Source organism: Dendrobates tinctorius, unplaced genomic scaffold, assembly GCF_039654945.1.
Source record: "Dendrobates tinctorius isolate UK_male_01 unplaced genomic scaffold, ASM3965494v1 ptg000075l, whole genome shotgun sequence".
Classification (NCBI taxonomy): Eukaryota; Metazoa; Chordata; class Amphibia; order Anura; family Dendrobatidae; genus Dendrobates; species Dendrobates tinctorius.
Genome location: NW_027361743.1, coordinates 51,625,074 through 51,652,994, shown reverse-complemented (window position 1 = coordinate 51,652,994; position 27,921 = coordinate 51,625,074). Strand labels below are relative to the sequence as shown.

The 27,921-nt window shown below is 45.0% G+C and overlaps 1 protein-coding gene across 1 annotated transcript in view; it reads right to left on the bottom strand.

The window, feature by feature from the left end:
• Positions 1-4,320: 4,320 nt before the first annotated feature.
• The window catches only part of COG6 (component of oligomeric golgi complex 6), a 156,871-nt gene continuing 133,270 nt past the window's right edge, over positions 4,321-27,921 (bottom strand). The window contains exon 19 of the mRNA XM_073583272.1: positions 4,321-4,537. Coding sequence (XP_073439373.1) covers positions 4,390-4,537 — 148 coding nt within the window. The 3' untranslated portion in view covers positions 4,321-4,389. The remainder of the gene's footprint in view (positions 4,538-27,921) is intronic.

The window sequence follows — 27,921 nt, the reverse complement described above, 5'->3', positions numbered from 1 at the left end:
TTGAAGGCAATGTGGAATATGAGGTAGAGAAAAAGATTCTCGTTTGACTAGACGGAGACTCCAGTATTTGATCAAATGGAAGGGTTATGGTCAGGAGGATAATTCTTGGGTCTCTGCCTCCGATATTCATGCCAATAGATTGGCTCGTGCTTTTCACTGGGCCCATCCTGATCGGCCTGGTGGCATGGATGAGGGTTCGGTGACCCCTCCTCAAGGGGGGGTACTGTTGTGAGTTCATTCTCTGGTTCACTAGTTGTTAGTTTTCCTTCCAGACTCCCTCTGGTGGTAACAGGAGGTAGTGAGGCTGATTTGATTGGGGGAAATCTGCCACCTGAGAATGAGGATGACAATTGGATCTCAGTAGTCTCAGATTGGATTTAAGACAGCCAACGCCCTATGCAGTTGCTGGTGATTCCTTCTGCTTGTCAGGTCTTGGTTCTCAGCTCTGTTCCAGTCAGCTCAAGCTAAGTTCCTCTGCTAATGTTCACACTTGATTTTGTTGTTCTATTCAGTTTTTTGTGTGGTCAGCCAGCCCCGGCTTGGGCTGTGCTGAATTTCCACTCTTATTTATCTGTATTTGCCAATTTGCTTTTTGTCCCTTATTAGATTGGCCTCTTTTTGCTCTGTCTCAGAGTATTTCAGAGTGCTGATATAGTGGGAGAAGTCTAGTGACTTCAGGGTTAATTTTGCTATCAGAAGTGTTGGACATTATTTTTGTAGGGTTTTTGGCAGATTGCAGTGTCTTTCATTTCCTATCCTATCTAGGTAGTTTGCGCCCCATCATTTGCTCAGCCTATTTTCCTACCTGTTTGTGTTTTCATCTTGTTTCACCATCAATACATGTGTGGGGGCTGTCTATTCCTTTGGGGTCTGCTCTGGGGCAGTTAGTTTAACCTTTTCTTGCTTTAGGCTTATTTAGTCCTCCGGCTGTGACGAGGCATCTAGGTTCATCGTAGGCAAGCTCCACGGCTGCTGCTAGTTGTGGTGGTAGGATCAGGGATCTGCAATCTGCATAGTTACCAACCTCTCTGGTTTTTCTGGGCTTAGCATGTTTAGGTTTTTTCCTCCTCGGTGACCCATTCATAACAGAGCCCCCTATGGTGCCCCAATCTTCATACTGAGACTCCACGCTGCCCAGCTCTTCATCTCTTCATACTGAGCCACCCACACTGCCCAACTTTGCATACTGAGTGCTCAGTGATGCCTCACTCCACGCCATTCTCCATAGTGAGCCCCAATGCTGCCCTACTCCATATACTAAGCCCACTACTGTCCCACACATTGTCAGTCAATATGTTTATACTGAGCCCCATCACACTACTTACTCTGTAAGCACCCTAATACTCATTCTATAGTAATAGCCCCTCTAAACCCATATCTACAGTAATCGCCCCTCTAGTAAGATCTCCCCTCACCCCCTAGTCTACAGAAATAGCCCCCTTGAAACTTCAGCAATATGAGTGCTTGCCTGCTCCCATCTCCAGCATCTCTTCTCCCCTGTGGCAATGTACTCTGACTTCAGTTCCCTGATCTGATGTGCAGCAGAGTTCTAACGCTGCTGCTGTGACTGCAGTGCCATGATGTCTGGGGTCAATTAGCTTCCTGTTTTGGTGGTTCATTCGTATTCCCGTCTTAAAGACGCAAATGCAAATCATTGGAGGCGCTCCCCCTTCTAAAAATAATACTAGTTTTAATACATTGTCATTTTTTACTCCATCTTGGCGCTGCCGTCTGCAACCCGCCACTCTAGGCACCGGACCTCAGCTGCCTAGCAGCAAATATGGTCCTGCTCACCAGTGACCAATGTCAGATTGGTTTGTGATGCCTCCAGTTGTTACAGATGACGATAATGCTTCCAGTAGGATTGCACATATTTCATCTTGTGCTGTTGGATGATCTGTGCATTTCTTCTGACCTCATAGATGTATTTTGGAATTGGGAAGTGCAATAAAATCTTATTTTATGACTCACTGCATGATTTATCCAAGGAGTCAAGATAGTATCAGACATTGTCCACCACTACATGTGACCTCTAGTTACTGATTACAAGCAGCCTGTATGCAGTTACTTCATGTCTGCAGCACTCATCCCATCTTTTCACATACAAAACCTTAGATGAACCAGTAATGGAGCAATGTTCAGGTCCTACGATTCGGCTGCCGGCAATATCACGACTCCTCCACACACAGGACCAGGTGGTGCGGCCCAGCGCTTCCGTACACTGTTAGAGAGCTGCTATCAGACTCCTCCGGCAACATCTTATGTCGTGGAGAGCAAACAGATCGGCAATCTGAAATCTGATGTGCCGGAGCATTCTTTCCCCCAACCTTATTTTTTGGGGGGTTGAAAGGATGGCTCCATAAACATTATGACAAAGGGCAAAGAAACACCAATCAGAAAAATCCTCAATGAAATAAAAACCATGTTGATAATAAAATAAGTATACATGAAACTTACGCGTTTCAGGCTAATGTAAGCAGTCATTCCCACGATTCATCTATGAATAAGGATTAGTAGAGCTCTTGCTCTGCATCTACTGGGGAGGCACAACCTACCATGATCTGCAAGGCAGCTTTTTCTGTGCAGATGATCGGTGCAGCAGCTGTCCAAGGGTCTTCATTAATTATCTGACAAAGTGTGTCACTTTGTAACGTTGAGTGGAATACACCGGATTCCTATACCTCTGCTCTCCTGCTCATCACCGATCCTCTAGGAACAGACACCCTGATTCCAGATATGTGTCACTTACTGTACTGCTCGCTTTAATTTTGTTAAAAAAAAATCACTTAGTGATAATCTCTTGCTACAACAGTGATTTTTTTTTAACAAAATTAAAGCGAGCAGTACAGTAAGTGACACATATCTGGAATCAGGGTCTCTGTTCCTAGAGGATCGGTGATGAGGAGAGCAGAGGTGTAGGAATCCGGTGTATTCCACTCACCGTTTCAAAGTGACACACTTTGCCAGATTATATTAATGAAGACCCTTGGACAGCTGCTCCGATCTGTCTTGAATACTGCAGCCAGGATCATATTCCTCACCAATCGTTACACCGATGCCTCTACCTTGTGCCAGTCATTACACTGGCTACCCATCCACTCCAGAATTCAGTATAAACTTATCACCCCCACCCACAAAGCCCTCCATGGCTCAGCACCACCCTACATCGCCTCCCTTGTTTCAGTATACCACCCTACCCGTGCCCTCCGTTCTGCTGATGACCTGAGGTTAGCATCCTCAATAAGCAGAACCTCCCACTCCCGTCTCCAAGACTTCACACATGATGCGCCAATTCTTTGGAATGCACTTCCCAGGTCAATACGATTAGTCCCCAATCCCCACAATTTTAAGCGTGCCCTGAAAATGCATTTATTCAGACTGGCCTACCGCCTCAACACATTAACCTAATCTATCCCTGTGTGGCACAGCCAAAACTTTTACCATAACCAGGTTCCCCGCATCATGTTCCCGCATGCTTTATGCATCCATTTAGCCCTCTGTGTCTGTACTGTTACACACTTAACATTATGGCTGGTCCATACAATCAGGGCAACTGTTACCACCCACCTTTCGTGTCCACCAGTCTTTCCTCATAGACTGTAAGCTTGCGAGCAGGGTCCGCATTCCTCTTGGTATCTGTTATAATCTATGTGATTATTGTTATGCTGTAATGTCTATTGTCTGTATAAGTCCCCTCTCAAATGTAAAGTGCTGCGGAATATGTCGGCGCTATAGAAATAAATGTATTATTTTTTATTATTATTATTATTAGCTATGCACTCAGCAAACTGCTAGATCCACAAGACAAAAAAAGTGATTTTACCAAAATAACAGTAAGCGGCAGAGTCAGTAACACATTGATGGAATCAGGGTCTCTGCCCCTATATAATGTTGCTTTCACATTGGGTAGAAAATGATGAAACACTGCAGGAGATCACTAGAGGACTAGTAAACCTGCTGCCAGGTAGTCCTCCATATTCGTAAGCTCAGTATAACCCCGCCTCACCACTAATTATACAGAAAGCTGCCACACAGTGCATAGGCAAAAAGCAGCCAATCAGTGGTGTTGTTGGGGCTATACACAACTCAGCATTTGAAGTACTGGTAGATCTGCAGCAGAAAAAAACACAGTGATTTTATCAAAACTACAACAAGCAGCCCAGTAAGTGACACATCGCTGGAATCAGAGTCTCTGTCTCCACATTATACTTCTCTTAGTCGGGGTAGCAAAAACCTGTTGGCAGATTCCCTTTCAGGGTTAGGACATGGTATAAATGTTACCTGCGTATAGTAACTGTATGAAGAGGAATAAGACCCAGCACACATACAAGTTCGTTTATTAAGGTCGGACAATGTACAATGTGAGGTGACGGAGGAAGGGGGTAACGCTCAGGAAAGTAGGGTCTGCACTTGTTGTGGAGATCTATGGAGGATGCTGGCGGGCTCCTTGTAACTGTTAGCAGGATCCATGACCGCGTTGTACAGTTCCATGTAGGCTCTGAACACCAGCTCAGTGGACTGCTTAATTATCTGTTCCCTGTGGAAAAGAAAGCGTTAATATGCATTTTTATCTCCAGCCCAATAGTTGTAGGTGCACTGTGTAGTCACTCTGCAGTTCCAATAATGATGAAAAAACATTTGTATCACAGAGTAAAGGCGAATCACTGATCAGGCTTTATAATTCGGCATGACGCACCGTCATTGCTATGTGTCATGATCTGAAGTGATCTGACAGTTTTAAATCACTGGGTGAACTTTTTTACTTTGGAAAGTTCCAAGGTGTCTTGACTGTCCCCGGTGGTGGTTTTGATATTGCACTTTGGGTTTTTGTGCACTTAATTAGGTATTAGGTGTGACACCCTATAAAGGTGTGCTAGAGGTGTGCAATCACTGCCTGTGAGTTTGTGTTCACTCTGTTTTTGGAGAGCCTGGAGGAAGGATGGAGCTGGTGAGGAGTCCTGCGCAGCTTAGCCAGGGGGGATGTGTTTCAGCTATGGTGTCTGGACGAAGGGCTGGCATGGCGTGGTGGAGTCGCAGTGATGGTGTCAGCGGGAAGTGTCTGCATGGGCTGGTGGAGTGGCAACTATGGAGAGTGGCACTCACCATGTGGGACTTGGCCGCTGAGCTGGACTCAAGCATGCTCGACTTCGTGTCAGCAGCTGAACTCATCCTTGGGACTCTGGTTCTAAGCAGCTGCAACTGGTGTTGGACTCTGCTCCAAGGCTGCACTAAGGTGAAGGATCCTGTTATGGTGATGGATCCGGGTGGAGGAGAAGACGCATGCAGGTGGTGGGCTCTGTTGCTAGGAGCGCACGCAACAGAGCAAAGCTAAGTGGTGTTTCCCCTGTATTGTCTCTTTCCTCATGTGTGTTATTAGTGCAGTGGTGGGATTAGTCTCCGCACCGACCCATTCCCTAGTGAGGGTATAGGGTCAGGGTGAGCAAGGGCGTTGAGGTACGCGTGCGGCGCCCGGTGCGAAACCGGCATAGGGAACGTTAGGAGTGCAGGGACACTGGCTCAGGGGAGCTCAGGAGGTCTCCAATTCCCTTTTCCCTATTGCAGGGCCCACCATTGTTAAAGTTTACCAGGTTTCCCCCTTTATTATTTAAATGCGCCTTACTGGAGGCGGTGTTTCCAGATATTGTATGTATAACGTGTAATACCTAAATTCGCCAGGTGGAGGCGGCGTATCCACCTGCACGTTTTTATTATTTAAATGCGCCCCACTGGAGGCGGTGTATCCAGGGTCACGTGTGTTATGGGTCCGCCTTGCGGTATCATCTGCGTCCCGACACACGTGACCATGACACTATGTACAGCAGATTATGAATGGATGCTCTCATACAGAAAACCAGCAAGAGCAATACTGCCATCTGCAGGTCAGAACAGGTACTACTGGATATATATGTTAATCAGAGCTTGAACTTTTTTCCCTGCTGCAATTGTAAAATGCTATGTTTAGACCTCCATTAAATGAGTGCACATTATAGAGTTATGTAACAGGCAGATGTGGCTAATTCCAAGAAATAGTAAATGTGTAACCTCCAGCTACAACGGGACAGGACGGAGACCTGCAGCATAACACAAGAAACATTCGAGAAAACAACATTTATAGATTGTAGATAAAAAGTAAATAAATGCAACACAGACATCACCTACGCCATAGGTATGTGTGGGACTGACTCATTATTGCACTTGCGCGTTTTTTGCCTATTTTTCGCCTGTTTTCCATTCTTTCTGTAATTTCCATTTTTTTTTAATCTAGGTTCTATATGTTGGTGCGGTTTACTTTTCAGGAAATCACAAACACTGTAGCACCTGTGCGCCAGGTCCACCCAGGAATGATTTCATGTACGGCAGAACTTTTATGACTTTTACAAAACATTTGATTTTTCTTGCACTAAAGTTGCAAAAAGGTTAAAACACAAAAATAAAGATTTTTTTTTCTTTTACTTTATGCAAAATTCATGGACTGTGTGTGCCATTTAAAAAAATGTAATGCAAAACAAAAAATGGACCCACAAGTACTGATTCAGGGGCCGAATGTTTGTTTGCTGCTGACTGCCAGGAGAGGAAGATGTTCGGCAACAGGAGAATGCGCCCGAGCTGTAACACCGCCAAAGGACGACAGTGGTTCCCCTTACCAAAATGATAAACCTACTCTTCCAGCTCTTCGGGCTTTTGCTTTCCTCTGGATCAAAACATAGGATCCCCAGGTTGAACTTTATAAATGTGTGTCTTCTTAAAACTATCAAACAAGGGTGCAGCTCCGCAGCCCTGTCGTGGATGGAGCGGAGGTGTCCGTGCTCGGCCTTTGTTCCATTCACTGTCAATGGGACTGCAGTAAATTGCAGGGCTGTGCACTCGGCTTTCTGCAGCAGTCCCATAGTCAATGAATGGAGTGAAGGTCGAGCACGGGCACCTGTACACAGTCATTCAAGACTTCTCGAGTTTGCTGGAGGTCCATGGATAGGTGAGGACTAGCCATTTTGAGAATAACCCTTTAATGGTGTAATTTCGCTTCGGCGGTTACTGTAGGGTAAATGTACAGCTGACGGCAGCGCCAAAGTGAGCTGCAAATATAAGCTCCAATTCACCAAGCAGTTGAGTAGTAGAAAACGGCTTGAAATGATGCAACATTTTTGCACGACTTGTAGTGGCGGGAACAAATTGAGACAAATTTATGCCAAGAAAGTGGCGTAAACTACAACACAAGTGTACCCCAGTGCTTGAATAGATTGGTGGTGGTAACAAAGGGGCTGAAAGACTGGCCAAGTTCAGAGAGCAGCACTCCTCCTAAAGAATTAGGTGCATCTCACGCCTGTACTACAGGAGCCTTGATGAATGAGTCGGCTCCCAGCCTGATAAAGCCTCAGGACCCTCGGTGACAGGAGACGAACAGAAACCTTATCATTACAGGAGCCAATTTAAGGCCATCACTAACTTTTTCGTGCCTTTATGAACAGCTAATGTGATCCAACACAACCGTGCTTTCACTGCTGTAGAACGCTACATATCATTTTAGGAAGCCCCCGCTGCATTGTATATGTATAATGCGGTCAAATTGCCCCTATTTCACAGCACTTACAATGCGGGAACATTAGCAACTCACAAGCGACTATTTATACCCAACCCAGAAGCCCATTTTCTTACAAATGTTTAACATAAATGCTGGATTTTCACTCCGAGCCCTTGTACTTCCACAGTAAAGAGAAGGGTGAGGGGTTGGGGGGGAAATTTCATATGTGAAAATGGGTATTAGACCTACCGGTAATGATGTTTCCAGGAGTCCATCCTGACAGCACCATGGAGGACATCCTCCTCCTACTTACAGGGACAGGAAAAGCACACGAGAGTTTAAAAGGTTCTGTCCCACCCCATCTCCCTCAGTGATCTGACAAGTACCACAGTGTGGATAATGCACGTAAAATTTTAATGATACAATCATATTACAGCAAATGACATAACATAATATAGTATAGCATAACATAACAGGGAGGGAACTACCCGTGCTGTCAGAATGGACTCCTGGAAACATCATTACCGGTAGGTCTAATACCCATTTTCCAGGACGTCCCCATGACAGCACCATGGAGAGTACCAAAGCACCTCCCCTAGGGTGGGACTACCACCTGGAGAACCTTTCTCCCAAATGCGGTTTGCTGACTAGCCATCACATCAAGCTTGTAGTGCTTGCAGAAAGTATTAAATCTGGCCCAGGTTGCTGCTGTACAGATCTGATCAACCGACACGCCCGCCCGTTCGGCCCATGAGGCTGAAACTGCCCTGGTAGAGCGGGCCGCCCGTTAATCTATCCGGCGGGTTCGCACCTTCCGCCTGGTAGGCGTCTGAGATTAATGAGGTAATCCATCTGGCGATAGTTGCCTTAAATGCTTTTTTTCCCCTTACCCCAAAAGAGGATGAACAGATTTGGGTCAATACGCCAGCTACTTGTGACTTCTAAATAGTTAATAACCACACGTCTCACGTCCAGTGAGTGCAGACGCTGCTCCTTTTCATTACGGGGATTGTCACAGAATGATGGTAACACTATCTCCTGGTTTATATTTTGACAGGAGGCTGCTTTTTGTGTAAATGCCGGGTCTAATCTCAAGATTATACAGTCCTCTCTGATCTGTAGATATGGGTCTCTAATGGATAGGGCCTGGATTTCTCCAATTCTCTTGGCCGTGGTAATGGCTACAAGGAAGGCCGTTCTGCGGGTGAGAGTTGAGATAGGCATCTCCCTACTGGAAATGTAGGGATTCCTACATAGGAATCTGAGTACCAGGCCAAGGTCCCAAGGCGGGGTGAGCTGCCTAATCGTGGGGCGAAGCCGCTGCGTGGCCTTTACAAATCTTGCTACCCATGGATGAGATGCTAACGGGTAATCAAAGTAGGAGCTTAAGGCTGAAATCTGAACCTTTAAAGTGCTGGGCTTAAGACCTTTACTATACCCTGACTGTAGGAAATTTAAAATACTAGGGAGGTCAGGGGTACCCCCCACGAGGTCAGACCTGCCACCGTCCAGACAAAACCTCTTCCAGATCTTCCGGTATATTGCGGATGTAACCGGCTTCCTGCTGGCCTGTAGGGTAGATATGACCTGATCTGATAAGCCCTTCGCCTTTAACATGTTCCTATCAGGATCCAAGCCGAGAGATGAAGTCTTTCTGGATTCTGGTGGCAGATCGGGCCTTGGTGGATGAGGTCTTTCCACGGAGGTAGCTCGACCGGGTTTCCCACTGCCATAGTTCCCAGTAGGGAAAACCAGCTTCTCTTTGGTCAGTATGGAACCACCACTATTACTTTTACGTGGTCCTCGCGGACCTTCCTTAACACTGCCGGTATGAGTGCCAGTGGTGGGAATGCGCACGAGAGGGGTTCTTCACAGGTCTGGCTCAGGGCGTCCACACCTTCCGGGTGGTCTGCCGGGTTCAGGGAATAAAATCTGGAGACCTTTGAGTTTCTTCGATTTGCGAACAGGTCTATACTGGGGGTTCCCCAACGTTGACACAGTTGACGAAAGATTTCTTCGTTCAGCTCCCATTCTGTCGGGTAGACCTGTTGTCTGCTTAGGTAGTCTGCCACCACGTTCTGGGAACCCTCTAGGTGGACTGCTGTTACCGAGAGCACTGTTTTCTCTGCCCAAGAGAATATTCTTCCTGCTAAGGCCTGGAGCGGTTGGTGCGGGGTCCTCCCTGATGTTTCAAGAATGACACTGCTGTTATGTTGTCGGACAGTACCCGGACGTGGTCGGTTTCTTAGGATTGGAAGGATCCGCTGCAGAGCTTCCCAGACCGCGTAGAGCTCCCTGTAGTTGGAGGATCTGTATCCGATTTCAGCCAGCCATCTCCCTTGGAAAATCTTCCCTTCTACGTGGGCTCCCCATCCCCACGCACTGGCGTCTGTGGTGAGAACCATGTATGGAGAGGTTGTCCATAATACGCCCAACTGGAGATTTCGGGCCAGTATCCACCACCGAAGTGACTCCCTCACAGGCCCTGACAGCGTTATGGGTCCATTGAGCGAAGTCTGACTCCTGTTCCATACTGCGAGGATCTGCTTCTGTAACGGTCTCGAGTGGGACTGGGCCCACCTGACACACGGGATGCAGGCCGTCATTAGGCCCAGAACCTCCATTGCTTCTCTTATGGAGGAGCGATGTTTTAGGAGGTCCCTGGCTCTGTCCTGAACGGTCTTCTGCCTGCACTTGGGTAGCATGGATATCCTGTCTTGTGAGTCCAAGATATTTGCCAGTTGATCTTCCAGCCGAGGAACTCCATTAGAGATTATGCTCGGTCCCTGTTTCGGATGAGCGCTTCTTCGGATACTGCCACCAGGAGGAAGTCATCCAAGTACGGGATGACGATACCCTGGCTCCTCAGGAAGGCCACTACCTCTGCTACCAACTTTGTGAAGATTCGGGGGGCCGAGGCCAGGCCGAATGTAAGGCATTGGAACTGGAAGTGGCAGGTCTGGGTTGGAAATTTGACTGCGAATCTTAGTAAATTCTGGGATGAGGGGTGGATAGGGACCTGACAGTACGCACTCTTCAGGTCAAGAGTGCACATGACCGCGTCCCTGTCCATTAATTGTATTGCGGACCGAATAGATTCCATCCGGAATCTCTTGTACCTGACCCAGGTATTTAGAGGCTTTAGATTTATAATAGTCCGGGCCTCGCCGAATGGCTTTGCAATGGAGAACAGGGAGTAGTAGTGTCCCTTTCCCCTTTCTGTCAGAGGAACTGGCACTATAACCTCTGACCTGATCATGTCCTGTATGTCTGCCCACATTGGAGAGTCCACCTGGACTACAGTAGGGGTAACATATCTGTCGGGGGGGGGGGGGGGTTGGGAGTGGAGCTCTATACTGTAGCCCTCTGTAATGGTTCTGAGGACCCACTGATTTTTGGTAACTCGGGACCAATTCGTCGCGAGGTGGCGAAGTCTTCCCCCAATACCTATGGCGTCATCGCCTCCTAGATCTGGAGGTTGACGGAAAAAGGGAGCCCTTGCTTCTCCCACCTTGGCCGTGGGGGCTTCTGTACGAGCCTCTTTTAGACCTAACCTGGGTCCTAGAGTCGGTTTGTCTCCTATAGAAGGGCACTCTCCGAAAGGGCTGGGACCGCTTAGGCTTTTCTTCTGGGAAATCTTTCTTTTTGTCGGACACCAGCTCCAAGATATTATCCAGGGCTGGTCCAAATACTCTTAGACCTGAGAAAGGAAGGGAGCAGAGCTTTGCTTTAGAAGCATTATCTCCTGACCAAGATTTAAGCCAGACCGCTCTTCAGGCCGCATTGGAGAGGGAGCTATTTCTGGCTGCAAATCTTACTGATTCGGCCGATGTATCTAATAGGAAAGCTGTGGCCGACTTCATGAGGGGAAGGGAAGCTAGGATCTCTGACCTAGGGGTCTTGTTGGTAAGGTGATCCTCCAACTGCCCCAACCACAGAAACATAGATCTGGCCACCGAGGTGGCTGCTATGTTAGCCCTGATAAGGGTCCCCGAGGTCTCCCAAGTTCTTTTTAATAGAACGTCCGCCTTCCTGTCCATAGGGTCCCGGAGACTTGATGAATCCTCGAACGGGATGGCGGTTTTCTTGGTGACCTTGGCTACCGGAACATCGATCTTCGGAACCTCCTCCCATAACCGTGTTTCCTCAGGATCAAACGGCAGTCGACCTTTAAGGTCCCGGGATAGCACCAGATGTCTTTCCGCCTCCTTCCACTCCTCGCGAATCATTGTCTTGATGTATTCGCTTACAGTGAACACTATCTGGGTTCAAGACACGAGACCTCCAAACATTAGGTCCTGTCTGGATTGCGGTTTAGGAACCTCCTCCATTTGCATGGTGTTCCTCACCGCCTGGACCAAATCGTCCGTGTCCTCAAGTCTGAACAGGTATTTCCTGCCCTGGTCCTGCTTGTCTGCCGGGATCTCTCCTTCCGCCTCTGGATCTGGGACCCGGAAGTCAGACTTCTCCTCGGAGCTTGGCTCAGACACCTCCGCCTCCCACCTAGGACGCTTTCGGCTTGGCCCGGGGCTGGAGGATCGCCGCTGTGTAAGAGGCCTGGACCTCCTCCAGAATCAGGGATCTCATCTCAGCCTGGAGGGACGGCTGCTCTTCTCCTATTACCCTTGACGTGCAGGGCCCGCAGAGGGTTTTGGTATAGGCAGCTTTACCCTGCATACAGGGCATCTGAGAGATTTGGATGCGGCCTTGGCCACTGTCGAGGGGGCTGCTGGGGTTCCCTTATCCTATTAACAGAGGATAGGGTAATCAGGCTATTGCCCTGGGCCGCAGTGGATGGCATGGGGAGGGAGTTTTGTGCCAAGCGCACTTACCCCTCCGTTCGTCTGCTCTGTGTCCATCCTCCTAGCGCTTCCAGAGAGACGCGATAGGCCGGGAATCTCTCTGGCCACTTCCTCCTACGCGCCACGCCTCCTGATGCTGGCGCCCGCCCGACCAGCTGCCTGCGGGGGACCGGCCCTCGCCACCCACGCGGCCATGCTTGGAGCAGAAAGACCCCCACCAGGAGGAGCAGCTCACTCCAGGAGCGCCATCCTGTTCCTGGCCTTTGGGGCAGAGGGACTCCCCACCGGAGAGTTTTGGCCCTGGGCGTCTTAACAGGGGGAAGGATTGGACCAGCCGCACGATCCCCCTGAGCACTGCTGCACTTCCTCTCTCGTGTCCCTCCATGCAGGGACAAGAAAAACACTGAGGGAGATGGGGGTGGGACGGAACCTTTTAACCTCTCGTGTGCTTTTCCTGTCCCTGTAAGGAGGAGGAGGACCTCCTCCATGGTGCTGTCAGGGGGACGTCCTGGAAACGTAGTATTTAACTACAGAAATACGTTAGTCTGGAGCGTTAGGCTTCCTCCAATTTGTCAGATACGCAATACGTAATGACCCAGCAAAGATATCCAGATTGTGATGAAATATCCGGGTGACTTGTTTTTTTAATCGAATAAGCCCTGTTCTCACCAATTTATGTTCCAAAAGGGAATCTGTCAGTAGGATCAACCCTCCTAAGCCATCCATACGGACGAGCAGGTCGAAAAATGCTGAATATAATGATACCTTAATATCTGTGATCCAATCTATTATTCCAGAGAAATATAGTTTTTCCTCAATATGTAAATGAGCTGTTAAGATCTATCGGCCGGACAGAGATCTCCCGGAGAATCTGCCTCCAGAGCTTCACATGCTTGAAATAAAATCCACATTTTCTCTGGAATTTTTCCCAAACTCCAGTCCTCATGGCCCCCAACATGTCTTGTTTCAGGATTTCCTTTGTATTACACAGGTGATAAAATTATTATTAAGGCATCAGAAACTCTCTAACCTCTGCAATACTAAGGAAATCCTGAAAACAAAGTGTTGGGGCCGTAAGGACTGGAGTTTGGGAATCACTGGTTTATGGGTTACCATACTACCAAATATTCCCGTAAATGTGGGTCATTAATTGCTAACAAGATTTGTTTTATCACATAGCCAAAAAAGTACATTTTCCTAACTTTCCTTGCAAAAATGAGCACACCCTCAAATTAGAGAAGCCGCTTTATTCATTCGGATCATGCTTTAAATGGGTGGCGGCAACTTAATCAATCATGATCTGCTTCCTGTGAAGCGCGCCGTGCTGCATTCCCACTGCCATATTCCTTAAAAGGGAAGAATTCCATAAGTGGAATAAAAACAGCAGGTGGTTGTGGGATATGTAATTACATGGACAAATTATATGCTCTTGATGTAAAAGATGAACCAAACAAATGATGATAAATAAATATATAAATTACCTATAGATAGAAGAAATCTTGAGCTACTGGCGCATTAGAAACATTAACAAGTATAAGAACAATAGACTAATGCAGGTAAAGTGCATCGGTGTAGGTAGATATATCTATGTAAGAAATGGTTCACAGAAGAGAATAGTAGTATAACATAGGCAAATACTTGGTGGATGTATAGTAAATCCAGTAGGATAAAATAGATTGTACATGTATCCAGATGTTATTAATATCCACCGTTAAGATCAAGATTCATATATATCTACTTATGTGGCTGTAACATCAGATACAGTGACCGTGCAATAGTGGATAGTTACAAACAGTATATAGATACACCCACATGTATGGAGATCAATTACCGTAGTTTTTGGACTATAAGATGCACCTAGGTTTTAGAGGCGGAAATTAGGAGAAAAAAATTAAGCAAAAAATGTGGTCAATTCTGGTATATATGGTCCCCTATTCCCCATCCTGACACACATGGCCCCCTCATCCCTATCACTGAATGCATGGATCCCTCATCCCTATCCTGGTAGGAATGGTCCCCCTCATCCCTATCCTAGTATGCATGGCCCCATCCCTATCCTGGTATGCAGGGTCCCAATCTCTTCCTACTTTGCATGGCCCCATCTCTATCCTGGTATGCAGAGCCCCCATCTCGTCCTAGTATGCATGACCCCCCCCCATCCTTATCATGGTATGCAGGGCCCCATCCCTATTCTGGTATAATTGGTTCCCATCTCGGTCCTGGTATGCATGGCCCCATCCTTATAATAGACCCCCATCCTGGTATTCATGGCCCCATCAGAAAACATTAAAAAAAACCATAACACTTGCTTTCCCATCGCTCCCTCGCAGCACCTTGTTCCGCTGCCAGCAGATGCTTTATGCTTGTAAGCAGTGTATGGCAGGGACATCATGCGCTGCTCACACGCAGAGCACAGTTGCCGGAATACCCACTGCTCTGCACGCCGGGACTGTGCTACTTAAGAGAAATGAAAATTCATCTTTCTCCCTGCCCAGAGAGGTAGATATTCATTTCTCTTATGTAGTGGGACACGTGACCACCGGCAGCAGCAGGAAGCCGGCAGCTGACACTATGCTCGCTACTGAAGAGCAATGAATAATCACTGCTCTCTACGCACTCAGCCCCGACGAGCAGTAAGTATTGCGGCAGCTGCCCTTCAGCTTGCAAGCAGCACATGATGTCCCTGCCATGCGCTGCTTACAAGAACAAGATGCTGTGAGGGAGTGCAGGGAAGGTAAATGCAATGTTTTGTTTTTTTTTTTAAATTAAGGATGGGGCCATGCGTACCAGGATCGGGGTTGGGGGCTAATCATACCAAGACGCTTTTAAAGAGAAATGAATATTCATTGCCCTCCACGCCCATGGGCGTGGAATGCAGTGAATAGTCATTTCTCTTTAGCAGCAAACACAGGAGTTAGTTGCAGCCGCCGGCTCCTGCCTCCTGTGACTCGCTGCTCCCCCACCTCCACATCAGGTAAATCCGGACTATAAGATGCACCCTCCATTTTTCTCCACATTTTTGGAGGAAAAAATGCCTCTTATAGTCCGAATAATACGGTAACATCACTGGAGATTTACACTGTGTTCCAAATTATTATGCAAATTGGATTTAAGTGTCATAAAGATGTAATTTTTTGTTTTTCAAATAAACTCAGATGGTATTGTGTATCAGGGCTCTTTGGATCACTGAAATCAATCTCAAATGCCTGTGATAATTAGTTTATAAGTTGAGCTCAATTAAAGGAAAACTACTTAAGAATGATGTTCCACATTATTAAGCAGGGCACAGGTTTCAAGGAATTTAGGAAAGAAAAAGGATCTCTCTGCTGCTGAAAAGCATCAAATAGTGCAATGCCTTGGTCAAGAGATGAAAACATTAGATATTTCCCAAAAATTTAAACGTGATCATTGTACTGTTAAGAGATTTGTGGTTGATTCTGAGCACAGACATGTTTGTGCTGATAAAGGCAGAATGAGGAAGGTTTCTGTCAGGCAAGTTCATCGGATTAAGAGAGTGGCTGCTAAAAAGCCATTACAAACCAGCAAACAGATATTTAAAGCTGCTGGTGCCTCTGGAGTCCCTCGAACCTCAAGGTGTAGGATCCTTCAAAGGCTTGCTATGGTGCATAAACCTACTATTCAGCCACCCCTAAACAGTGTTCACAAGCAGAAATGATAGCAGTGAGCCCAGACATACATGAAGACTAATTTTCAAACAGTCTTGTTTACTGATGAGTGTTGAGCAACCCTGGATGGTCCAGATGGATGGAGTAGTGGATGGTTGGGGGATGGCCACTATGTCCCAACAAGGCTGCGGTCAGTAAGGAGGTGGAGGAGTCATGTTTTGGGCCGGAATCATGGGGAAACAGATGGTAGGGCTCTTTAAGGTTCCTGAAGGTGTGAAAATGACCTCTGCAAAGTATATCGAGTTTCTGACTGACAGCTGTCTTCCATGGTGTAAAAAGCAGAAATGTGCCTTCAGGAGCAAAATCATTTTCATGCATGACAATGCACCATCTCATGCTGCAAAGAATACCTCTGAGTCATTGACTGCTATGGGCATAAAAGGAGATAAAAGCAAATTCCACAAATGAACATTTTCAGTTCTTTAAAACATATCAAATGTTTAGAAATTCTACTGTGCCTAATAATTTGGAACAGTGCAATTTGAGTTTTTATTCATTTTGGAGATTATACTGTTATTATTTGGAGGTTTCTTCAATAAAATTTGATGTATACTCTAACAGGTGATGACTTTTATTAGACTGACTGTCATTTGTACCGACTATTTAGGAAAATCATAGAAAAATATCATTTGCATAATAATTTGGAACACAGTGTATACAGCAACAGTAATTACACAGCAGATCAAACAACATCTGGATAAATTTGTACAATTTTATCCTACTGGATTACACATCCATCAAGCATTTGCCTATATTATACTACTTTTCTCTCCAGATACATTAATGAACCATTTGTTATAGATATATATACCTACACCTATGCACTTTACCTGCATTAGTCAATTGTTCTTGAGTATTTATACTGTTATTCTTTACTATTCTAATGCGCCAGTTGCTCAATATTTATTCTACAGGTAATTTATATTACTATATCATAATTATTTGTTTAGCTCACCTTTTACACCAAGAGTATATAATCCGTCTATGTAATTGCATATCCAACACCCCCACTGAGGTTTTCATTCCGCTTGTGGAATTTTCCCCTTTTAATGTTATGTATTATTGAAATACAATGTACAATATTATGAAACATAATCTGATTGGGGATCACATTTTAGTTCACGTCCTTTGAGTCACAGTAACCTTTCAGCTTCTTCTGGAAGACTCAACAATGACGCTACAAGTCTGCTAACACTACATACCACACAACAAGAGAAAGGAAGAGCCGATGTGTCCGAGAACGCCCCAAAAAGTGTTTACAGCTAAACCACCTTTACCAGCGACACTAATGTTTCAATGCAAAACACCAGACTGCAAATATAGACAATGAGTTGGAGGAGGCATTAGGCGGTATTATGGGGAAAGTTCCAAGAACTAAAACTGCATAAAATAACATAACAGCTCAATTACGGAACAATAATGTGTATCACCTGCGCATTGTGGAGTAAAAAAGACAGAATTTTAGCGGTGGCACAAATGTCTGAAGTCGGCTTGTGGGTTTAAATGCCTAACACGTAGTTCAGTAAATAATCCACAACACCGCAGCACCCAAACTTTGCAGACATTAGAGCTGGCATGTATGGGAGGCAGAGATGTCGGAGAGTGGGGCGCTAGTTCTGTGTAACCGTGTGCTCATTGACCACGCCTATTCTGATCAGTAGGCCCCGCAACGTTTAGTATGTCATCCCGCAAAGTGACGACGACACACGTTGTACTAATCAGAAGAGGCGCAAGGATGCCACAAGTAATAGGAGGTCTGCAAGGCACCAGCATGGCGGCACAGACTACAGATGTGGCCGATGGAGCAGCAATCTGCAAATCTTCCTGTTCAATTCTAAAAGTGAATAAAAGATCACATCCACAACACACACTACCAGACTGGAGAACGAGGTGTACCCTGTATGTACAACCATAGGTGCTTTACTTATAATAATAATAATAAAAAATTTTATTTCTATAGCGCTGACATATTCCGCAGCACTTTACATTTCAGAGGGGACTTGTACAGACAATATACATTACAGCATAACAATAATCACATAGATCATAACAGATACCAAGAGGAATGAGGGCCCTGCTCGCAAGCTTACAGTCTACTTTATATAGCGCCAACATATTCTGGTGTGTTGTAAGGAAAATAATCACTCACATCGGTCTCTGCCGCACACTGGGACTCTCGATCTAACTTCCAATTCACCTATTAGTATGAGTGGGAAGAGAACAGAGTATCATAGAATCATAGAATCGTAGAGTTGGAAGGGACCTCCTGGGCCATCTGGTCCAACCATCTGCTCAAAGCAGGATTCGCTAAATCATCCCAGTCAGATGTCTGTCCAGCATCTGTTTGAAGACTTCTATTGAAGGAGAATTCACCACATCTCGTGGCAGCCTGTTCCACTCATCGATCACTCTGTCAAAAAGTTTTTTGTAATATCTAATCTGTCTCCTCCCATTCAGTTTCATCCCATTGCTTCTAGTCATTCCTTGTGCAAATGAGAATAAAGATGATCCTTCTACAATGTGGCAGCCCTTGAGATATTTGTAGACAGCTATTAAGTCTCCTCTCAGTCTTCTATTCTGCAAGCTAAACATTCCCAAATCCTGCAACCTTTCCTCATAAGACAGGGTTTGCAGACCGGTCACCATTCTGGTCGCTCTTTTCTGAACTTGATCCAGTTTGTTGATGTCTTTTTTAAAATGTGGTGCCCAAAACTGGACACTGTATTCCAGATGAGATCTGACCAAAAAGGAGTAGAGGGCAATAATGACTTCACGTGATCTAGACTGTATGCTTCTGTTAATACATCCTAGAATTGCATTTGCCATTTTTGCTGCTGCATCACACTGTTGACTCATATTCAGTCTGTGATCTATTAATATACCCAAGTCTTTTTCACATGTGCTGTTGCTTAGGCCTATTCCTCCCATTCTGTATATGCTTTTTTCATTTTTACTGCCCAGATGTAGTACTTCGCATTTTTCCCTGTTAAAAACCATTCTGTTAGTTGCTGCCCACTGCTCCAGTTTATTTATATCTTTTTGAATCCTCTCTCTCGCTCTTCTCTAGTATTAACTATCCCTCCAAGCTTTGTGTCATCAGCAAATTTAATCAGTTTGCCCTCAATTCCTTCATCTAAATCGTTGATAAAGATGTTGAACAATACAGGGCCCAGGACAGAGCCCTGTGGTACCCCACTTGAGACATTCCTCCAACTGGATGTGCAGCCATTTACGACCAATCTTTGGGTCCGATCACTAAGCCAGTTATGAATCCACATAACAGTTGCCTTGTCCATTCCATACTTAGCCATTTTTTCAATAAGGATTGTGTGAGATACTTTGTCAAATGCTTTGCTGAAGTCAAGATATACTATATCTACAGCATTTCCCTGATCCACCCAATCAGTGATTCTGTCATAGAAGGAAATTAAGTTAGACTGACATGACTTATTAGTTACAAACCCATGCTGACTCTGTTTAATCACTTCATTCTTATCCAGGTATTTACATACATGTTGTTTAATTATTTGTTCAAAGATCTTTCCTGGTATAGAAGTCAGACTCACCAGCCTATAGTTGCCTGGGTCCACCTTCTTCCCCTTTTTTGAAGATAGGAACAACATTTGCTCTTCTCCAGTCTTCTGGGACTTCTCCTGTTCTCCAAGAATTTTCAAAGATTATGGAGAGGGGTTCAAAAATGTCTTCTGCTATCTCCTTCAGTACTCTGGGGTGTAATTCATCTGGACCTGGAGACTTGAATTCATTTAAGTTAGCTAAGTGTTTCCTCACTATCTTTCTGTTTATAGATATCCTGGATTCTTTTATTCTCTTAATAGGACAGTGAAGAACAGTTGATGTTACATTTCCTTTCTGGGAGAAAACAGATGCAAAATAGGAATTTAAAAGTTCAGCCTTCTCAACATCCTGTCTTACCATTTCATCATTTTCATCCTGTAAAAATCCTATAGCATCTTTGACTTTTTTTTACTTTTGACATATCCCCAAAGTCCTTTATTATTGCTTTTGACATCTCTTGCAAGCCTCAATTCAATGTCAGCTTTATATAATCTGATTAGTGCCCTGCAAGTTCTGCAGACAGCATTATATTCTTTTTTAGATATGCCTCCCTCTTTCCATTTTATAAACATTTCCTTCTTCCTTTTTAGCATGTGCTTAAGTTCTGTGTTCAATTCATCCATCCTGGTTTCCTTAAATGCTTCCTATTCTTCCTTCTTTTCGGAATTGTTAACAATTGTGCTTTGAGAATTTCAATTTTCAAGATTTCCCATCCTTCCTGGACATTTTTGTCCTTAAAGATATCCAGCCATTAGATCCCTTCAATTCTCTTTTTGAGTCCCTTAAAATCTGCCTTTCTGAAATCTAACCTTGACGTCTGAGTCTTCACAGGTCTTCCTCCTCTAGGTATCCAAAATTCTAAAATAGCACGGTAGCTACCCCCTTAAAGTCTCAGCCACTCTTACCTCCTCAAACATTTCCTCCCTGTTTATAAGGATTAGATCCAAGGTAGCAGATCCCCTTGTTTTCTCCCCTACCTTTTGGAAGATAAAGTTGTCAGCAAGAGAGGATAAGAATTTCCTTGACCTGTTAGTTTTGCCTGAGAGAGATTCCCAACAAATGTCAGGTTAGTTGAAATCTCTCATGACAACTGTGTCATATTTTTGGGAGAACTTCGCCATTTGATGCATGAAGAGTTCATCCATATCTTCAGCTTGCACAGGCGGCCTATAGTAAATGCCTACAATGGTGTCCTTTCCATTGTTCTGTCCTTGTATTCTTACCCAAACAGTTTCCACAGAACTCCCAGTCTCTGAAGCTTCAATCTCTGTGTAGATATATGCGTTTCTAACATATAATGCGATACCTCCTCCTTGTTTATCAAGTCTGTTTCTAGCAAATAAGTTGTATCCTTCTAGCCTTGTATTCCAATCATGTGTATCGTCCCACCAAGTTTCAGTGATTCCAATGACATCATATTTCTTTTCCTGCGTTAGTAGTTCCAATTCTCCTTGTTTGTTTCCCATGCTTTGTGCATTAGTATAGAAACATTTTAGTTTGGGATTGGTTTCTCTTTCTCCAATATTTGCATTATTTAGATTTTTTTGTCTTTGTTCTTTCCTCCCACTTCTAATAGCAGAGTTCTCCATAGCATTTGCCAGGTGTATGGCTTTTTCTAGCCTTTTGCTTCCCTTCCCACATTGTTCTAGTTTAAAGCTCTCCTGATGAGTGTAGCAAGACGACTTCCAAATACATGTTTTCCAGTCTTCGTAAGGTGCACCCCATCTCTAGCAAGTAGTCCATCGTATAGGTAATTCACTCTGTGATCCAGAAATCCAAATCCTTGCTGACGGCACCATCAACGTAACCAGTTGTTCACCTGCAGAATCTTATTCCACCTCCTTGTTCCATGGCCATCCATTGGGAGGATGGAAGAGAAGACCACCTGCGTTCCCAGTTCTTTCACTTTCTTATCTAAGTTTTCAAAATCACTGCAGATGGTTTACCGATTTCCTCTTTTCAGCTGCAACGGTCAAAATCCAGTGATCGTTGAGCTCGCGGAGACTCTTCACTTATCCCAGAAGGCACTGGGAATATGCAAATTCTCTCCTCAGGACTCTTCCCCTGGTTTACCGATTTCCTCTTTTCAGCTGCAACGGCCAAAATCCAGTGATGGTTGAGCTCGCGGAGGCTCTTCAATTATCCCAGAAGGCACTGGGAATATGCAAATTCTCCTCTCAGGACTCTTCCCCTGGTAAGCCTGCACCGGGACCACAACCTTTAACCCCAGAAATGCCAGTCATCAGCACTGGTTCCAGACATTAACCCCACGTGTGCGAGTCAAACCCGCACTGAGATCATGACAGGATGAAAGGTCGCACTCATCGGGATAGTGAAATGCTGCTTTATTATAACATGTAATCACATGTCAGGTCGGAATAATTACACGAGTGCAAAAAGGCTGACAATGGCCGTTTCGCGCTATTCAAGCACTTCTACGGGTCAGAAGCGCTTGAATAGCGCGAAACGGCCGTTGTCAGCCTTTTTGCACTCGTGTAATTATTCCGACCTGACATGTAATTACATGTTATAATAAAGCAGCATTTCACTATCCCGATGAGTGCGACCTTTCATCTACACAAGAATCCAGTGATGGTTGAGCTCGCGGAGGCTCTTCACTTATCATAGAAGGCACTGGGAATATGCAAATTCTCTCCTCAGGACTCTTCCCCTGGTTTCCCTTCCCCAGGTATCTGTAGGAAAGCCGAGCCAACAGGAAGAATATATAAACCCCACGAAGATGAGGCTTTTGGTCAGATTCAAAGCTAGGATGGCAGAGTTGCATAGAGACAATGGTAATCCCCGGGTCACTGGTAGGCCATTCTGGGTGCCCCTAGACACCTAAAGAGGATAACCGCTCAGTAATATGTCATCTGATGGGAGGAGAATCTGCCATAAATATCCCACCATGAAATAGGAGGTATAAAGCAGCACAGTATGGCCCCACAGACTTGTCCAAGAGCATGAGGAAAGCAGAAAAACAAAATGTCTGCGCTATTGACAACTTTTAACACTACTTGTACAAATGTATTTACTGGTCAGTAAGGCTGGGGTCATAAATGCGAGAAACTCGCACGAGTCTCGCATCTCAATAGCCGGCACTGCCGCCGGCAATCGTGACCGGAGCGCTCAGCTGCACAGAAATACATGCAGCCGCACGCTCTGCTCCTGAGTGCCGGAGGCAGTGCCAGGTATTGAGATGCAAGACTCGTGCGAGTTTCTCGCAAGTGTGACCCTGGCCTAAGTCTGAGAGTCATAATGAGGTCAAACTAAGGATTAGAACAATTAATTGCAGGGCTACTAGGGCATAACTATACCTGTGGCTACTGTAAAGGGGCCCCGGGTTGGACTTAACCCTTTCACAGATGCCAACTATCTTTTGATGGCAGGCAGTGCATGTCTTTAGTCTACTGTGACAACTTGAGCCGTCATTGCAGTAGGGGAGACAGGTCCCAGAACATATCCTAAGAATGGGCTAGAGCCAAGATCAGAGAAAGCTTTGATTGCTAAAGCCCATGAACACAGGGAACTTCCACCTTCAATCTGGTCGCGGGTTTCCTGGTTAACCAATTGGAGACCGGAGCATCAATCAAAAGTCAGCCCTGATGACCTCCATAGTTCAGTAAGCAAAATTAGAGCACATGGTTTCTGTAACAGCAGCCTGTGTCATGGAGACATAGACTGAAGTAGCTTAAAAGGGCTTTCTTATGCTTCATCTTCAGGATCGCACAGAAAGTTCATTATTTTTGTATTTACCTGTTTGCAGCTTTTTAGTGCAAAAAAAGTCACATGCTAGCTAAAATGCTACAAGATGTGCACCAAATCTCTGGTGTACAAAAAAAAAAATCACTCTAGGGGGGATACTAGTGCACATTTGGGGGGAAATTTGCAACTTTTTGAAGGAAGAATCAGCCAAAGATGTGCGGAAACCTAAAACGTATCTATAAAAGGGTTCTGTCCATTCTAATAAGTTTCTGTTATGTTCTCACAGTTATGAATACTGAGGTTACTATATACAGTTGTGGCCAAAAGTATTGACACCCCTGCAATTCTGTCAGATAATACTCAGTTTCTTCCTGAAAATGATTGCAACCACAAATTCTTTGGTATTATTATCTTCATTTAATTTGTCTTAAATTAAAAAACACAAAAAGAATTGTCCTAAAGCCAAATTGGATATAATTCCACACCAAACATAAAAAAGAGGGTGGACAAAAGTATTGGCACTGTTCGAAAAATCATGTGATGCTTCTCTAATTTGTGTAATTAACAGCACCTGTAACTTACCTGTGGCACCTAACAGGTGTTGGCAACAACTAAATCACACTTGCAGCCAGTTGACATGGATTAAAGTTGACTCAACCTCTGTCCTGTGTCCTTGTGTGTACCACATTGAGCATGGAGAAAAGAAAGAAGACCAAAGAACAGTCTGAGGACTTGAGAAACCAAATTGTGAGGAAGCATGAGCAATCTCAAGGCTACAAGTCCATCTCCAAAGACCTGAATGTTCCTGTGTCTACCGTGCGCAGTGTCATCAAGAAGTTTAAAGCCCATGGCACTGTGGCTAACCTCCCTAGATGTGGACGGAAAAGAAAAATTGACAAGAGATTTCAATGCAAGATTGTGCAGATGTTGGATAAAGAACCTCGACTAACATCCAAACAAGTTCAAGCTACCCTGTAGTCCGAGGGTACAACAGTGTCAACCCGTACTATCCGTCGTAGTCTGAATGAAAAGGGACTGTATGGTAGGAGACCCAGGAAGACCCCACTTCTTACCCCGAAACACAAAAAAGCCTGGCTGGAGTTTGCCAAAACTTACCTGAAAAAGCCTAAAACGTTTTGGAAGAATGTTCTCTGGTCAGATGAGACAAAAGTAGAGCTTTTTGGGCAAAGGCTTCAACATAGAGTTTACAGGAGAAAAAAAAGAGGCATTCAAAGAAAAGAACACGGTCCCTACAGTCAAACATGGTAGAGGTTCCCTGATGTTTTGGGGTTGCTTTGCTGCCTCTGGCACTGGACTGCTTGACCGTGTGCATGGCATTATGAAGTCTGAAGACTACCAACAAATTTTTCAGCATAATGTAGGGCCCAGTGTGAGAAAGCTGGGTCTCCCTCAGAGGTCATGGGTCTTCCAGCAGGGCAATAACCAAAAACACACTTCAAAAATCACTAGAAAATGGTTTGAGAGAAAGCCCTGGAGACTTCTAAGGTGGCCAGCAATGAGTCCAGACCTGAATCCCATAGAACACCTGTGGAGAGATCTAAAAATGGCAGTTTGGAGAAGGCACCCCTCAAATATCAGGGACCTGGAGCAGTTTGCCAAAGAAGAATGGTCTAAAATTCCAGCAGAGCATTGTAAGAAACTCATTGTTGGTTACCGGAAGCGGTTGGTCGCAGTTATTTTGGCTAAAGGTTGTGCAACCAAGTGTTAGGCTAAGTGTGCCAATACTTTTGTCTGGCCCATTTTTGGAGTTTTGTGTGAAATGATCAATGTTTTGCTTATTGCTTCATTCTCTTTTGTGTTTTTTCATTTAAGACAAATTAAATGAAGATAATAATACCAAAGAATTTGTGATTGCAATCATTTTCAGGAAGAAACTGAGTATTATCTGACAGAATTGCAGGGGTGTCAATACTTTTGGCCACAACTGTATATATAGTTATTTAGTCCTTTATATGTAGCACCCGAACTTTGCCGATCTACCATGAGATCAACTGCAAAGAATCACAGAAGTTGCTTTAGAAACGATTTGTGGGACTAGAAGTAGGGTATTTTTTTTGTTCAAAATCATAGTAGAAAAAATGACTAAATGCAAAAATAAAATGACAGTATATTCTAAAATCCATTTAATATATTTATGTTGTCATCACAGCAGTTCCTACCAGCAGCTCTTTCACCCAACTGCACAAAATTCAGGAGAGAAATTTATTTTCTTCAGACGTGAAGCAGCAGCTTTCATACAAGTGTGAGAGTCCTATACGGTAAGGAGGAGTGAAATTACCCAGCTCTAATGCGGAGCACTCTTCCCTCCAGCTCTGCTGTTAAACACGAGCGATTATCCTTTGAACAATGCTTTTATACGGTATATGTCTTTATTTCCCCGTAGATCAACTGGCGATGCCCATTAAGCCACGCCGAGCCATTCAATCCATTAAGCAGCAAGTAACGCTGCCGAGTACATGAGATCCACAGCCTGCAGCCGCAGAGTGGGCTGGATGTTATACTCACAGACGAGTCTAGGTTTTGAAGGGGCAAGAAGACGAAAGAAAATAACTTTATTATTACTATTATTATTAAGGGAAATGTAACCCCTCATTCATGGTGATAAGTCAATGTGTAACCACCTGCTATAACGCACATTTTCCCAAGCACAGAGGATTCATCTTGAGCTTCTGGCCACATAATAGTATAAATAGACCCCCATTATACTGATAGCCCTGCTACATAACAGAAGACTTACTAACGAGACACAAGCCTTAAGACTTCTATAGCGACAAAGCTTTACTCAAAGGAATCTCTGGTCAATACAAGAAGCAACAGCTTATTGTAATTATTCCTCATAGAGGCTTACAGAAACCTGCACGTGTAATAATAGTGAAAGACTGCGCAGAATCTCAACTCTATAAAAATAGAATATCAATTTAGAAAACTGATTGTTTTTTTTCAGTTGTTGTCACTTATTATGTTGCCCCCCCCAGTGGTTCTTCTATTTATGCTGACCATCCACTCCAGCGCTGGTGGTCACACATGCTCAGCAGCTCTGTCCCACCCATTGCCCATTGCGGCTACTTTTACACTTACCGCATTTTTTATGGTCTGCCGCAATAACAGACTGCAAAACAGTTTGCGGATCGCTGTTTTTTTTTTTCCTCCAATACTCAATCTTTTATCACAGCCGCAAAAACGGCCCTCACAGCCGTACGGTACACGGCGCACCGAGGAATTTTTATGGGCCGATTTTGCGGCCCCATAGAAATCGCAAAATTGGCCAGCAAAAACACGGTAAGTGTAAAAGCAGCCTAAGGCTATGTGCACACACTGCAGGTTCACCTGCGGGTTTTTATCTGCAGAACCGCAGGTAAAACCTCAGATAAAATACCTGCGGTTTTACCTGCGGTTTTGCCCTGCGGTTTGCCACCTGGACAATGGAATAGGTGGCAAACCGCAGCAGAATCCGCAGAAATAATTGACATGTCAATTGTTTCTGCGGATTTAAAACCGCAGCTTTTCCGCAGTTAAAAATCTGCAGCGTGTGCACAGCAGAATGTTAATCCCATAGGATAACATGCTACTGTACACTGTCTGCAGAACTGCTGCAGTTCTGCTGTGCCAAAACCGCAGCATAAACAGCAGCGTGTGCACATAGCCTAAGAGTCATTGCAGTGCTGGTGGTCACACATGCTCAGTAGCTCAGTCCCACCCACTGCCCAGTAAGAGTCAGAGCAGTGCTGGTGGTCACACATGCTCAGTAGCTCTGTCCCACCCATTGCCCAGTGTCATTGCAGTGCTGGTGGTCACACATGCTCAGTAGCTCAGTCCCACCCACTGCCCAGTAAGAGTCAGTGCAGTGATGGTGTTCACACATGCTCAGTAGCTCAGTCCCACCCACTGCCCAGTAAGAGTTAGTGCAGTGATGGTGGTCACACATGCTCAGTAGCTCTGTCCCACCCATTGCCCAGTAAGAGTCATTGCAGTGCTGGTGGTCACACATGCTCAGTAGCTCAGTCCCACCCACTGCCCAGTAAGAGTCAGTGCAGTGATGGTGGTCACATATGCTCAGTAGCTCAGTCCCACCCACTGACCAGGAAGTCATTGCACTAGACGTGGCTCCTTCTCATATCACTGATCACAAAATAAAAACCACCAGTGTCTATCGAAACATTGGAGCAACTTTTCTTTTTTTTCCCTAAGTTTTAACTCATGCAGTCACAATCTTCCACATGAAAGGATATACTTAGTATGTGAGAAACCAGAGAATAGCTGTACACATCACAGTGGAATAGTCACAGATTTTGGTGGCACCAGCTAACCATCCCAAGCATGGGGGTGTCCTGACTCTTCCCGAAAACATGGACTCGATGAGAAATGGGTTACCGTTTGTAGTTTGCATTGAAACAACAGATCCTTTTTTGTGTGTCAGATAAACTGCAGGCAGAGAAGTCCGGCAGCAGCTTACTCCTCTCTCCCCATAGAGAATACATGAACGTTCCTTCGCTTAATGATTGCCCACCTGCTGTATACCATTGTTGGGCATACTCACTTTTGATAGCACTTTATCAGGGTCCATTTAGAGGAGTTGATTGAACACGAATCGGCTGTATACAATCCTATGGGT